The sequence below is a fragment of the Cherax quadricarinatus genome, chromosome 91 (genome assembly GCF_038502225.1).
Source record: "Cherax quadricarinatus isolate ZL_2023a chromosome 91, ASM3850222v1, whole genome shotgun sequence".
NCBI classification, from domain to species: domain Eukaryota; kingdom Metazoa; phylum Arthropoda; class Malacostraca; order Decapoda; family Parastacidae; genus Cherax; species Cherax quadricarinatus.
The window spans coordinates 9333518-9350153 of NC_091382.1; the positions used below are offsets into that span (position 1 = coordinate 9333518).

A 16636-nucleotide genomic window follows, 5' to 3' on the forward strand; every position below is an offset into this window, starting at 1 on the left:
GCACCGAAAATACTGTAATAATACGAAATATTCCGAGTGTATGCTTGGATGTTACCGCGGAGGCTGGCTGGTAAACAATGGGACGGCCGGCACATGTGAGGCTGGCTGAGGGCACATTGGACGCGTCTCGGACGAAAATCGGTAAGCGGGTTTTTAATCGGTATGCGCGGCAAAAATTTTGCGATAAAAGTAATCGGTATGCGGAAAAATCGCTATGTGATGCCATCGTTATGCGGGGGTCCACTGTATTTGCATTTTTGTCATATTTTTGATCTATTTTTGTATAATATTTTTTTTGTATGCCGATTTGTCTTTTCAGTCACCTTTACTACAAACATTGCTGCTAGAGGCAGAAATGTTCTCTTGGTGGCTTATAGATGGTGACAGTTTCCAACGTGTTGTTAACTGGTGGGTGATGAGCTGTGACCCACGCATAGTTCTTACTCTGCCAGATCGCAACCCTGTTGATATTGCAATCATTGGGTGAGTCTTGTTAATAACCTTTCTTGGTGTCAATGGTTTATCTGCACTGTGAGTGAAGGAATGTGGATTTATACGTGTATAGGAGGGCCCCGCTTATCAGCACTTTGTATTACAGCATTTCGCTAATGCAGCAGTTTTCAGTTACAGTGGAACCCCGGTTTTCGTCCAGTCTGGTTATTGTACAATTCAGTTTTCGACCACTTTTTTCTGTGAAATTTTCCCCATTTTTGTGCAGTTGCTTGAAAATCATCCGTACCAGACCCATCTGCCTACTCGCGGGACGCGGCCGCTCATACATTCATGATTCAGTCTGCCTTTGTTACTTGCCTGTTGTGGAATCTATTGTGTCTTTGGGAAAGTCCATGGGGTTGGAGGTGAGTGGCCAGGATGTTGAAGAGTTGGTGGGTGACCACAGGGAAGAGCTTACCACCGAAGAGCTGCAAGCATCTGGAACAACAACAGACCTTAGTTGAGGAAATTGCTTCAGAGGAAGAGGAAGAGAGAGGGAAGAATGTGCCTTCTTCAGCAATTAAGGACATTTGTGCAAAGTGGAGTGAAGTGCAAAGTTTTGTGGAGAAATATCTCCCTAACAAAGCTGTTGCAAGCCGTGTCAGCAACATGTTCAATGACAATGCCATGTCCCATTTAGGCAAATCTTGAAGAGACACCAGAAATAGGCCTCTCTGGACAGATTTTCTGTGCGACAGGGGTCCAGTGACTCTCAAGCTGGTCCTAGTGCCAGTAAAAGACAAAGAAAGGAAGTAACCCCGGATAGGGCTTTAATACCTGAAGTCCTTATGGAGGGGGATTTCCCTTCCAAACAATAACCTCTCCTCCCTCTTCCTTCCTTGCCATCAACCATGTGCCAACAAGAGTCTTCAATAAAGGTAAAAGTTATGTTCAGTGTTCATTTATCCATTTCATTAGTTATTATTATTATTTATTATCACACCGGCCGATTCCCACCAAGGCAGGGTGGCCCGAAAAAGAAAAACTTTCACCATCATTCACTCCATCACTGTCTTGCCAGAAGGGTGCTTTACACTACAGTTTTTAAACTGCAACATTAACACCCCTCCTTCAGAGTGCAGGCACTGTACTTCCCATCTCCAGGACTCAAGTCCGGCCTGCCGGTTTCCCTGAATCCCTTCATAAATGTTACTTTGCTCACACTCCAACAGCACGTCAAGTATTAAAAACCATTTGTCTCCATTCACTCCTATCAAACACGCTCACGCATGCCTGCTGGAAGTCCAAGCCCCTCGCACACAAAACCTCCTTTACCCCCTCCCTCCAACCCTTCCTAGGCCGACCCCTACACCGCCTTCCTTCCACTACAGACTGATACACTCTTGAAGTCATTCTGTTTCGCTCCATTCTCTCTACATGTCCGAACCACCTCAACAACCCTTCCTCAGCCCTCTGGACAACAGTTTTGGTAATCCCGCACCTCCTCCTAACTTCCAAACTACGAATTCTCTGCATTATATTCACACCACACATTGCCCTCAGACATGACATCTCCACTGCCTCCAGCCTTCTCCTCGCTGCAACATTCATCACCCACGCTTCACACCCATATAAGAGCGTTGGTAAAACTATACTCTCATACATTCCCCTCTTTGCCTCCAAGGACAAAGTTCTTTGTCTCCACAGACTCCTAAGTGCACCACTCACTCTTTTTCCCTCATCAATTCTATGATTCACCTCATCTTTCATAGACCCATCCGCTGACACGTCCACTCCCAAATATCTGAATACGTTCACCTCCTCCATACTCTCTCCCTCCAATCTGATATTCAATCTTTCATCACCTAATCTTTTTGTTATCCTCATAACCTTACTCTTTCCTGTATTCACCTTTAATTTTCTTCTTTTGCACACCCTACCAAATTCATCCACCAATCTCTGCAACTTCTCTTCAGAATCTCCCAAGAGCACAGTGTCATCAGCAAAGAGCAGCTGTGACAACTCCCACTTTGTGTGTGATTCTTTATCTTTTAACTCCACGCCTCTTGCCAAGACCCTCGCATTTACTTCTCTTACAACCCCATCTATAAATATATTAAACAACCACGGTGACATCACACATCCTTGTCTAAGGCCTACTTTTACTGGGAAAAAAATTTCCCTCTTTCCTACATACTCTAACTTGAGCCTCACTATCCTCGTAAAAACTCTTCACTGCTTTCAGTAACCTACCTCCTACACCATACACTTGCAACATCTGCCACATTGCCCCCCTATCCACCCTGTCATACGCCTTTTCCAAATCCATAAATGCCACAAAGACCTCTTTAGCCTTATCTAAATACTGTTCACTTATATGTTTCACTGTAAACACCTGGTCCACACACCCCCTACCTTTCCTAAAGCCTCCTTGTTCATCTGCTATCCTATTCTCCGTCTTACTCTTAATTCTTTCAATTATAACTCTACCATACACTTTACCAGGTACACTCAACAGACTTATCCCCCTATAATTTTTGCACTCTCTTTTATCCCCTTTGCCTTTATACAAAGGAACTATGCATGCTCTCTGCCAATCCCTAGGTACCTTACCCTCTTCCATACATTTATTAAATAATTGCACCAACCACTCCAAAACTATATCCCCACCTGCTTTTAACATTTCTATCTTTATCCCATCAATCCCGGCTGCCTTACCCCCTTTCATTTTACCTACTGCCTCACGAACTTCCCCCACACTCACAACTGGCTCTTCCTCACTCCTACAAGATGTTATTCCTCCTTGCCCTATACACGAAATCACAGCTTCCCTATCTTCATCAACATTTAACAATTCCTCAAAATATTCCTTCCATCTTCCCAATACCTCTAACTCTCCATTTAATAACTCTCCTCTCCTATTTTTAACTGACAAATCCATTTGTTCTCTAGGCTTTCTTAACTTGTTAATCTCACTCCAAAACTTTTTCTTATTTTCAACAAAATTTGTTGATAACATCTCACCCACTCTCTCATTTGCTCTCTTTTTACATTGCTTCACCACTCTCTTAACTTCTCTCTTTTTCTCCATATACTCTTCCCTCCTTGCATCACTTCTACTTTGTAAAAACTTCTCATATGCTAACTTTTTCTCCCTTACTACTCTCTTTACATCATCATTCCACCAATCGCTCCTCTTCCCTCCTGCACCCACTTTCCTGTAACCACAAACTTCTGCTGAACACTCTAACACTACATTTTTAAACCTACCCCATACCTCTTCGACCCCATTGCCTATGCTCTCATTAGCCCATCTATCCTCCAATAGCTGTTTATATCTTACCCTAACTGCCTCCTCTTTTAGTTTATAAACCTTCACCTCTCTCTTCCCTGATGTTTCTATTCTCCTTGTATCCCATCTACCTTTTACTCTCAGTGTAGCTACAACTAGAAAGTGATCTGATATATCTGTGGCCCCTCTATAAACATGTACATCCTGAAGTCTACTCAACAGTCTTTTATCTACCAATACATAATCCAACAAACTACTGTCATTTCGCCCTACATCATATCGTGTATACTTATTTATCCTCTTTTTCTTAAAATATGTATTACCTATAACTAAACCCCTTTCTATACAAAGTTCAATCAAAGGGCTCCCATTATCATTTACACCTGGCACCCCAAACTTACCTACCACACCCTCTCTAAAAGTTTCTCCTACTTTAGCATTCAAGTCCCCTACCACAATTACTCTCTCACTTGGTTCAAAGGCTCCTATACATTCACTTAACATCTCCCAAAATCTCTCTCTCTCCTCTGCATTCCTCTCTTCTCCAGGTGCATACACGCTTATTATGACCCACTTCTCGCATCCAACCTTTACTTTAATCCACATAATTCTTGAATTTACACATTCATATTCTCTTTTCTCCTTCCATAACTGATCATTTAACATTACTGCTACCCCTTCCTTTGCTCTAACTCTCTCAGATACTCCAGATTTAATCCCATTTATTTCCCCCCACTGAAACTCTCCTACCCCCTTCAGCTTTGTTTCGCTTAGGGCCAGGACATCCAACTTCTTTTCATTCATAACATCAGCAATCATCTGTTTCTTGTCATCCGCACTACATCCACGCACATTTAAGCAACCCAGTTTTATAAAGTTTTTCTTCTTCTCTTTTTTAGTAATTGTATACAGGAGAAGGGGTTACTAGCCCATTGCTCCCGGCATTTTAGTCGCCTCATACGACACGCATGGCTTACGGAGGAAAGATTCTTTTCCACTTCCCCATGGACAATAGAAGAAATAAAAAAGAACAAGAGCTATTTAGAAAAAGGAGAAAAACCTAGATGTATGTATATATATATATGCATGTGCGTGTCTGTGAAGTGTGACCAAAGTGTAAGTAGGAGTAGCAAGATATCCCTGTTATCTTAGCGTGTTTATGAGACAGAAAAAGAAACCAGCAATCCTACCATCATGCAAAACAGTTACAGTTCATTAGTTATTTATATTTATTTCTCATTGATTTCTGTATGTAAAACTATAGTTCTTCTCTATAAAATATGTTTTTTGTTAATATTTTTGGATGTCTGGAATGGATTAATTGGATTTACATTATTTCTTGTGGGAAATATTACTTCAGTTTTTGTACAAATCAGTTTATGGCCGACCTTCTGGAACGGATTAGAAACGAAAGCCGGGGTTCCACTGTATACCCATTCTTCATTTATTCAGACTTCCTACAATAAATATATCCACCACTCACTATAAACTAAGGATGAAAATATTTTAAGGTAAGTAATGTGTGTACTGTATATGCATTTGAAAGTGATTCACTATACAGTGATTTTCACTTTAGAGCTGTAGCCTGGAACCTAACCTGCTGTATAAACAGGACCCTCTTATATATGTTAATGGCCCTTCTGGGAGACAGTCGCTTATCTGCACTATGAGTGACGGAATGTGGTTTTGTGTGTACAGTAGGACTCCATATCTATGGGGGATATTTTCCAACGACCTGTCGCAGATACCGAAACCACGGATAATGGTGAACTCTATATATAAGTTATTTTCCATTTACATACATATTATAAAGTTAAAATGATAAACTAGGCACAATAAGTGGAGAATTATCACTTTTACACTGAGTTGAAGCACTTCACAGCTTCTCGGAGCCTTGGAACAGCTTCCACCATCACTACTTTTGCACTTTGAGCCATTATTAAGCAAAATAAGGGTTATTTTTGGATCACAGTAAACAGCAGATAACTGAAACTGCGGATATCTGACACGTGAATGTGGGGGGTTCTACTGTATATGTTTAACCCTTCTTGACATCAGTAGTTTTTCTGCACTATGAGTGAGAGAATGTAGATTTGTTGTGTGTATATACTTGTCATAGAGTGAGCTTGGCAAGGACATGTGGAAAAGGACCCAGTCTCAACCTGCCATTTACAACCTCAGCAAGGACATATAAGATTTTGCCATGTAACAATCCAAGTAGCTTAGCCATTGCGAAGAGCATGACAAATCGAGGGTTCTCTCTGACTATGGAAATTGACCCCCCAAAAAATTTTGAGCATTCCGTGTTTTGTTGCACACATTTATGTACCAAGAAGTTAAATTTCAATTTTGTAGGTACTGCCAATTGCTGCTTATAGCTGAAAAGTCCAAATGATAAACATTGCTGACTTCACCCATATATGTATATGGCCTTTAGTCATTGAAATAACCCTTAAAATTGTTTTCAGCATTAAATGTTGCAAGATTTTTATTTTAATAATTATTCCTCACTGTCCATGTCCCTTACCATCCACCTCCCATACTATCCCTTTTCTGGGTTTAACTATTGTATTGTTCTGTTTTATTTATGGTATTTACAGGGAAAATATTTCAAGTCCTTTTACTCCTTTATCACAAAGTTCTTACTGGTATTCTTGGTTTATGCCATCATTTGTTTTTCTTTTTTTTTTTGGAAACTTTGTTTTTTCTAATTAAGAATGTACAGTAAAATAATAGCTCAGGTGAACTACAGTGGACCCTCACCTAACGATATTAATTGGTACCCGAGAACGAATATCGTTAGGCGAGCTTTTTAGCGTTAGCCGAGGCAAAATGTTAGCATTAAAATGTATCGTTAGGCGAATTTAACGTTATGCGATGCATTCGTTAGGCGAGGGTCCACTGTATTTTGAATCAGCTGGGTAGTGCATGATGCAGTGAAAGACTTGAAGCTACCTGGAGGGTATTCCAGGGATCAACACGCACCCCCCCCACCCCCACCCCGGCTTGGTCCATAACCAGTCTAGCACTTAAAATTTGTACATCATACTAAAAAGTGGACACTTCCTCTGATAACATGAGTATAATAACATGAGTATAATGACACTGTGCTCTTGGGAGATTCTGAAGAGAAGTTGCAGAGATTGGTGGATGAATTTGGTAGGGTGTGCAAAAGAAGAAAATTAAAGGTGAATACAGGAAAGAGTAAGGTTATGAGGATAACAAAAAGATTAGGTGATGAAAGATTGAATATCAGATTGGAGGGAGAGAGTATGGAGGAGGTGAATGTATTCATATATTTGGGAGTGGACGTGTCAGCGGATGGGTCTATGAAAGATGAGGTGAATCATAGAATTGATGAGGGAAAAAGAGTGAGTGGTGCACTTAGGAGTCTGTGGAGACAAAGAACTTTGTCCTTGGAGGCAAAGAGGGGAATGTATGAGAGTATAGTTTTACCAACGCTCTTATATGGGTGTGAAGCATGGGTGATGAATGTTGCAGCGAGGAGAAGGCTGGAGGCAGTGGAGATGTCATGTCTGAGGGCAATGTGTGGTGTGAATATAATGCAGAGAATTCGTAGTTTGGAAGTTAGGAGGAGGTGCGGGATTACCAAAACTGTTGTCCAGAGGGCTGAGGAAGGGTTGTTGAGGTGGTTCGGACATGTAGAGAGAATGGAGTGAAACAGAATGACTTCAAGAGTGTATCAGTCTGTAGTGGAAGGAAGGCGGGGTAGGGGTCGGCCTAGGAAAGGTTGGAGAGAGGGGGTAAAGGAGGTTTTGTGTGCGAGGGGCTTGGACTTCCAGCAGGTATGCATGAGCGTGTTTGATAGGAGTGAATGGAGACAAATGGTTTTTAATACTTGACGTGCTGTTGGAGTGTGAGTAAAGTAACATTTATGAAGGGGTTCAGGGAAACCGGCAGGCCAGACTTGAGTCCTGGAGATGGGAAGTACAGTGCCTGCACTCTGAAGGAGGGGTGTTAATGTTGCAGTTTAAAAACTGTAGTGTAAAGCACCCTTCTGGCAAGACAGTGATGGAGTGAATGATGGTGAAAGTTTTTCTTTTTCGGGCCACCCTGCCTTGGTGGGAATCGGCCAGTGTGATAATAAAAAAACATAATAATAATTATAAGAAAGTTCTTATAGTGACTGCCACTCAAAACATTCTCTGAGAAAGTTCAAGCACCAGTGATATGCTCTTGGTGGTTACATGTGCCACAACACAATAGCAGACCAGAGAGGAGAGAGAGCAGGCAGTCTAGCTCGGGTGGGCAAACTGCGGCCCACCAAAGGTTTTCATGCGGCCTGCCAGGATCAAGTCATGTACTCACGTATATGCAGCTCACTGAGCAAAACTTTGTTCATTTTCCTGTGTTGAAAATATGAGCTGTTATACAAGCTTTATCAGACAAGTACGGTTCCCAGTTGATGACACTGAAAAGTTTGCCCACCTATGGTCTAGCTTATAGCTTTTGTTTTACTCTTTGTATGAAACAAGGAATCATGCAGAATAAATAGTCTTGCCTTGTTTCCTAGGTAGTAGAACAGTGAAGACAATTCTTTGTATCATAGCTGTGTAGTGAATATAAAACTTTTTTGGTATTGGGGGATTGGTCTGTATAAATTGTTTGCTAGTTTCATGCTGAAATATCATAACCGGTATCCTTAAACCCCCTTCATAAATGTTACCTTGCACTTCAACAGTATGTCCATAAAAATTGTCTCCATTCTGTTCCAGTGCTCACTCAAACCTGCTGGATCCTCAGAACCTCCTTTACCACTTCCCTCCAACTGTTCCTGAGACAATCAATACCATTCCTGTTTTCCACCCCAGACTTGTATACCCTTTTCATAATTCTGTCCTATCCTCCATCCTCTTGGTATACTCAAGCCACTTAAACAATTCCTGATAAGTTAGACACATGTGCAGTACTTGGGAATCTTTATTATGGAAATGTTTCACCATACATTAGCTTCCTCAGGGAATTCTATGCTTGCTGCCTAACCTATAGTCATGACCTTCTTCCACTTATGGATTTGTCTAAGGTGACACTGTATACAACTGTTTCACCTCACCTGTCTGCAGTATATAAGTTCCTTCTTCACACATATGCTGTATTCTTATCAAGATTGATGGACTGATTACATAGAGTTTAGGCTGAGCAATGATAGAGTTCAGGATGAGGGACTGATTACCTCAAACTCCTGATCTTCAACCATTCTTCTCTGTATTGGACTGAGGAAGCTAGTGTGTGGTGAAACATTTCCATAATAAAGATCCCCAAGTGTTGCACATGTGTCTAATCAATCAGCTTGTCAGTTCTCTGAACCATTTATCTACATTAAACAATTCCACCTCAGCCCTCTAATTATACGTTTGGTGACCCCACATTGTCTTTTAATTTCTATGTTCTGAATTCTCTGCATGATATTCACACCACATTTCTTACAAACATGACATTTCCATTGCCTCTCCTCACCGCAGCTTTCAAAACTCATGTCTCATAATGTACCATATATTTATATGAAATGCTGAAAGAATAAAAAGGCACAATACCATGACTTGATATGCATAAATAACCCGTACTTATGAGAGTGAAACTCATGACATTTCGGTCTAACTTGGACCATTAATGTTGCCATAAGTTTCATTCTCCTATGTGTGGTTATTTGTGTATTTGAAGTGCTTATCCTGGGTGGGTCATTTTTCACTAGGAATGGGAATGGCTCAGCCCTTCATCCAGAAATCTTGAGACAGACACGATACATACTTGTACCACCTAGTTGTTTACCAAGTAATAGAGCTTGAGATGCTTCTTCCAGGTTACTTCATCGTGCAGCAGGCTACACTCCAGATACTACCTCTTTTCATCAAGACACGGCTGCCAAACGTGGTCTGCTGGTGCGTGCTCTGGTGCGATTGCTGACCTCTGCCGCAGCACGACACAAGGCCCTGCTGGCTGCCAAGCCTCATGTCTTCACTGCCACTATCAAGGGACTTCACTCACACATGGAGAACACACTTATTTCCAGTCAGAACTCAACCTCTTATTTTTTTTTTTTTACTTCTTGTACAGGAGGGCTCCCACATATACAGCACCTTTTTTTGGTATTCTACATTTTTGTTGGTTTTCAATTGAGCCATTGTTCCACCAGCTGATGAACATTGACAGTGAGTGGAACATGATGAACAATGGCTCAATTTAAAGTCAACAAAAATGTGAAACATTGAAAAGGTGCTGTATATGCAGGGTCCTCCTTTACTTTTATCAGATTTTTTGTGTGAAAACTCTAAAAATAAAAGTTCCTTGAAAATTGAAAAGCAGAATATGTTCTAGAAATGAGAAAGTTGTTTGCAGAAGCTTTTTGCTATCATAGGAGTTTCTCATCAGTTCTGTAGGAAAATAACAGGAAAAATATGTGAGAATCACAGTTTGCTTCAGCCATAACTCCTTGTGATTCTTGTATGTTTTTCCTGTTATTTTTTCCTGTGGCCATAGACTATTCAACATCTTAGCACAAAATGTATATGTGGGTCAGCAGACCACAAGCAGCAACAGCCAGTTGACCAGGCAAGCACTAGACATGCCTGGGCTCCAGGAGTAGAAAAACTTGAACTAATCATAGGTATTTCAAAGGTCAAAGGCGTGGCAATGATGAACCATCCTTAGTATTTACAAGAAACTTTTGCCATTTCTGGAAAGTGTTTTGTTATAAGTTCCATTAAGTAAATTGGTTTGTGATCAATTAAGGTACTTTAAAAATATCAATATCTTAATATTTGTTTTTATGGGGTAGGTTGTGGGAAAGAATTTTCTACATATACATGTACACATGCATAAATTTGTATTCAGTAACCTGATACACATATACTGTACACTGGGGCATTTATACCATGTGAGGTACTGGCACACAGTATCTCTTACATAGTGCAGTTACCCCATTGTATGCTACAGTACAACAATAAACCAAAAAACAGAACACCTAGGACTGAGGCGATGTTCGCTATCTAAAAACTTTTTACAAATAAGCCAGTTTTTTGAGTAAGTAATTTAAAAAGATGAGATTTTTTTTTTCAACATGCTGGCAGTCTCCCACCAAGGCAGGTTGACCCCCCCCAAAAAAAAAAAAAGAAATTCACCATCATTCACACAAATCACTGTCTTTGCAGAGCGCACAGATACAATGGCAATTTAGATGTCACTCTAAACAGCAAATATCCCAAACCCCTTCTTTAGAGTGCAGGTATTGTACTTTCCTCCTCCAGGACTCGAGTCCGGCTAACTGGTTTCCCTGAATCCCTTCACAAAACATTACCTTGTTCACACTCCAACAGCTTATCAGGTCCCAAAAACCATTTGTCTCCACTCTTAACATGCTTACACAGTTTTCTGTATGCCCAAGCCCCTTGTACACATTATTTGCCAGCCCAGTTATCTGAGGATGTTGTGTTTCTGTGGACCACCCATTGCATGATGGCTATTCTGCTCCAGAAAGACCATTAGAGTGCTGGTTTCAGGCAAATTCACTTTTTTGTCTTGATCACCTTGCCTTGATGAAAAAAGACTGATGTAATACTAACTTTAAATATTTTTATTTTTGGTTCCAGCTGTGCCTAAAGATCAGCAGTGGAGTGAGGGAAGTGTGCTGAGTACAGAGGTATTGGCTGTAGTTAGTGGTGGGGCGTCATCAGCAGCTCTGCAAGAACTTGGCACTTCAGCCATAGTAACTTGGCTTATGGAAGAGCCTCATCCTTCTCCTGGTTTACTGTTGCCTCTTCTTGCTTCAGCTTCCCGTGCCATCCTGCACCTTAATCATCGAAACCCCATCCTACAAGCTGGTCTAACTGCTCTCTTCAGACATGCAGGTTAGAGATCATTGTTGTACATAAGAACATAAGAATGGAGGAACACTGCAGAAAGCCTACTGGCCCATACAAGGCAAGTCCTTATCAAAACTACCACTACCCAAGAATTTACTCCCTTACCCACAACACCAATCAAACCCAGCCTCTCCTACTCATATGTTTGTCTAATCTCTTTTTAAAGCCACCCAGGGTCCTAGCCTCTATCACCCTACTTGGAAGATTGTTCCACGCATCCACAACTCTGGAAATATAAACACAAATGCAGTATAATGTGATCCTTTATTGACTACGTTTCGCCCACACAGTGGGCTTTTTCAAGTCACAAACAGAACTACCTGGGGTGGAAGGAAGGCGAGTATTTATAGTCCGGTTCAGAATGCTGAGGTCAGGTGAAGAATGCTGCATCTGATGATGTACCGAGTGGGGTTATAGAGTCTAAAAACTTGGGTAGCTTGGAAAGGAGATTGGATAAGTTTGTGAGCAGACCTTCTACAGTGTTCTTATGTGGGATAGCGATGAAGAAGTTTCAATCGCATTCGCAACATCAACATCAGGAACAAGAAACTTTCCAGCCTTGACGTGACTTCCCTATTCACCAAAGTACCTACTACACAAGCCATCGATCTCTTGCGCAGGAAAATTGACGATTCACTTGATCTTCCCATTCCAGCCAGCGATTTCATCGACCTTGTTGAACTATGTGTTGGCTTTACGTGTTTCTCTTACGAAAATCACCTCTTTCAGCAGACTTTTGGACTACCCATGGGTTCGCCACTCAGTGCAGTCCTGGCGAACCTATACATGGAACATCTAGAAGCCGAACGTTTCTCCACCATTATTCCTTCGTCTGTCATCTGGCTCCGTTATGTTGACGACATTCTCCTCATAACTCCTAAACGCTTCAACGTTCAAGCTCTCCAAGACAAGCTCAACCAGGTCGAGCCTTCAATCCAGTTCACACTTGAAGAAGAAGTCGACAACACTCTTCCTTTCCTTGATGTCCTGCTCTGCAAAGCTGTCCACGAACTTCGTTTTAAAGTCTATCGAAAACCCACCAACCAAAACGATCTTCTCCACTTCTACTCTCACCACGACACCATAACCAAATGTGGTGTAATTATAGGCTTCTTCCTGCGTGCACTCAGAATCTGCAGCAACGAGTTCCTTGAGGAAGAATGCACTATAATTGAACAAATATTTTCTAAACTCCACTATCCTCGTCACTTCATCAGAGACTGCAGATGGCGGGCATTAAACATCTTCAACACACCCAGAGAAGACGCTGCCGAGAAGAGATACATAGTCCTTCCCACCAACTCCATTGCCAAACATGTTTCCAACATCTTTGCCAAAACATCATTTCAAGTATCTACCTCCACAACCACGACCATCAAGAACATCACCAGTAGTAGACAGGACAAGCCTCCATCCTCTGCAGGGGTATACATAATCCCTTGTAATGACTGCAACAAGTTATACGTGGGCGAAACATCAAGGGACCTCCAAACACGTGTTTCAGAACACCAATACGCAAGCAGGTCTGACGACACAAGGAATGCCTGCGTACAACACCGTAATTCACACAACCACTTGATAAACTACAGAAACTCAAGACTTATCGCCACAGAAGACAACACTCAATACCGAAGAATCCTGGAATCATCACTTATTTCTATATCCGAAAACTTCAACCAGAATAGTGGCTTCTATAACATAGCTGAACCACTTGCCAAGAAACTTCTTCATCGCTATCCCACATAAGAACACTGTAGAAGGTCTGCTCACAAACTTATCCAATCTCCTTTCCAAGCTACCCAAGTTTTTAGACTCTATAACCCCACTCGGTACATCATCAGATGCAGCATTCTTCACCTGTCCTCAGCATTCTGAACCGGACTATAAATACTCGCCTTCCTTCCACCCCAGGTAGTTCTGTTTGTGACTTGAAAAAGCCCACTGTGTGGGCGAAACGTAGTCAATAAAGTATCACATTATACTGCATTTGTGTTTATATTTCCATTGTGTCGGTATTTTATACCATTTATTTGCATCCACAACTCTGTTGGAAAACCAGTACTTACCTATGTCTTTTCTAAATCTAAATTTATTTAACTAAAATCCATTATTTCTGGTTCTTACCTGGTTCAATATCCTCAGTATTTTATTAATATCTGTTGTTTGTGCCCGTCATCCACCACATAAGGCTCACAAGTAAACAGTGGAAATGCCAGATCAGATAGTCTGTGATGGCTATGTAGGCCTGTACACAAGCAGCAATAGTCTGGCCTCAGTACTCTCAAAACTAGTCACAGAATTGGAAAGTAGAAGGGCTAGTTAGGCATGGTACAGAAGGGAAGAAATAAAAGGAAGTAAACAGGTAAGTAGTTTATTTGTGCATAAAACAAATAAAAAAGTTACTCTTAACCCCTTCAGGGTCCAAGGCCAAAATCTGAAGTGGTGCCCCAGTGTCCAAGAATTTTCAAAAAAAAAAAAAAAAAAAAAAAAAATTATTTTTTCTTACGAAGTGGTAGAGAATGTTTTTGTGAAGGTAATAAAACAAAAAGTACGAAATTTGATGGAAAACTGACAAAATTATACTCTCGCAAATTTTGATGTCAGCAATATTTACGAATCCGCGATTTTGCCGACTTTGACTCCCATTTTAGGCCAATTACATTATTCCAGTCGACCAAATTCTTAGCTATTTCACTAGTATTACTTCTGTTCTATCGATTGAGCACAAGAAATCGCCAAGTCAACTGTTTCAACTACAAAATAAAGTGATCGGAAATTGGTAATTTGGCCAATTTAACACAAAGTTCAAAATATTCCAATTTCAAAGTAGGGTCCAGAATAAACAATGTAGGTATTCCTGGCACTAAACTAATATTTCCTCTGTTCATTAGTTATGTTTTGAGGCTTTACAAATAAATTCCATTTTGATTTTTTATTCACATAATGAATTTTTATTCACACCAAAAAATAGAAGATTTACTGTTATGCAATATTGTAATAATTGTATAAATATCATCACCACATTTGTGAATGTATATTAGACCCACCAGCTGGCGTGTATTAGACGTGTGAGGTCATTTGTTTACTCTTGAACATCGGCAAAAATTTAACATTTCCGCTACTTTTAGCTCAGTTTCAAGCCATTTTCAGTGCTAAAATCAATCAAAATCATGTCTATTTCTGTAATATGTCTTCCATTCTATCAAATGAGACCAAGATCTCACAAATACAACTATAAAAAACACGAAAAAACACTGCAAAGTCGCTGTTTTAATAGAAAATCATGGTCTCAGTTTTTTTCTCTCATTATACACAGTGTGCTGCAGGATTTGTTTTATGTGGTGCACACATACCACATAGATGTATTCTCTCATATCTAGGCCCAAATGTACCACTCACAGTTTATCAGTGAGAGCTGAGCTCATGGCGTAGATCTACGGTTTGGACCCTGAACGTAAAGCCATAGATCTACAGGATGGACCGTGAAATGGTTAATATACAGTGGATCTAAAACTTCTTAACTGTTGATAGTTCTAGCTCTCATTGTAACCTTGTCTCACACCAGCACATTGTTGATGGCCAGATTGGTGTTCAGTGCACACAATCTGCTGTAGGCACTACAGCTTGGTTGATCAGTTTTTCCATGACAACAGAGATCTACTGGTAATTCAACTTATAGTTATTCACAAGATAAATGAAACAGAATCCAGAAAAATGACAGGGTTTATGATGAAGACCTTTAAAACAAGAAAAGACTTGCCATTAATCACACTGTTCAAATCATTTGTGCTCACAGCTTGTTTTGAGTCATGAGAGATATCAGAGCTAAGAAAATACACAGGTTTTTTACTGCCCACATTGAAGCAGTAAAATATCTAAACTGCTGGGAATGCCTCAGAGCACAGGTTATGTATATGCTCTGAAATATAGATACATGATCATATGTATAGTACACATAGAAAATGCATGAGGGAGTCAGGGCCCTGATCAGCACTACCGTAATAACTGATTGAAGTGAGAAATATAACACAGGAGAAATAGTAAAATAAACCTAGTGAGAAGTAGGTGAAGTAGATACAGCTAAACAATACTGTGTATCTGTGGTCGAAGAGTGACCGATTTTTCACTACTTTCTAGCTTTGCATCATTTATCTCCATTCAGTTTTGCTCTTATTGTATTTCGTGTTTCACAAATGTTGTGTTAACCTTAATATTTTCATGTTGAAACTTGAGCTTATCAGTGTTACAGTATATTATTCTAAGTTAGTTTCAAGGTGATTTTAATTTTAAGTTAGTCTGAAATTGTTTTTAATTTGGCCAAAATGCATTTCATAACCAGGATCTTTTCCATGCAAGTTATTGCAAAACTTTGTAAATCAACATATCTCTATCTATGTATCTTCAAGGTAAACAATTTTTTGGTTTAATAAACTCCTAGGTAGTAGGTTGGTAGACAGCAACCACCCAGGGAGGTACTACCGTCCTGCCAAGTGAGTGCAAAACGAAAGCCTGTAATTAAACCATACCCCCTGCCAAGTGAGTGCAAAACGAAAGCCTGTAATTGTTTTACATGATGGTAGGATTGCTGGTGTTTTTATTCTGTCTCATGAACATGCAAGATTTCAGGTACGTCTTGCTACTTCTACTTACACTTAGGTCACACTACACATACATATATATACACACCCCTCTGGGTTTTCTTCTATTTTCTTTCTAGTTCTTGTCTATTTCCTCTTATCTCCATGGGAAAGTGGAATAGAATTCTTCCTCCGTAAGCCATGCGTGTTGTAAGAGGCGACTAAAATGCCGGGAGCAAGGGGCTAGTAACCCCTTCTCCTGTATATATTACTAAATTTAAAAGGCGAAACTTTCGTTTTTCCTTTTGGGTCACCCCACCTCAGTGGGATATGGCTGGTGCGTTGAAAGAAAGAAAGAATACTGTTTCTATCTGTGGTCCAAGACATTGAACTACAGTGGTACACAATACTGTGTATCTGTGGTCCAAGACATTGAACTACAGTGGTACACAATA

General features: G+C 40.4%; 1 protein-coding gene across 3 annotated transcripts in view; it reads left to right on the forward strand.

Moving 5' to 3' along the window:
* LOC128704849 (ectopic P-granules autophagy protein 5) overlaps positions 1 to 16636 on the forward strand; it is a gene marked incomplete at its 5' end in the record, with an annotated part of 208361 nt that overhangs the window by 171898 nt on the left and 19827 nt on the right. For all 3 annotated transcript variants that reach the window (XM_053799996.2, XM_053799997.2, XM_053799998.2), the window contains 3 exon segments: positions 320 to 483; positions 9546 to 9754; positions 11332 to 11589. In XM_053799996.2, the coding sequence (XP_053655971.2) occupies positions 320 to 483; positions 9546 to 9754; positions 11332 to 11589 (631 nt within the window).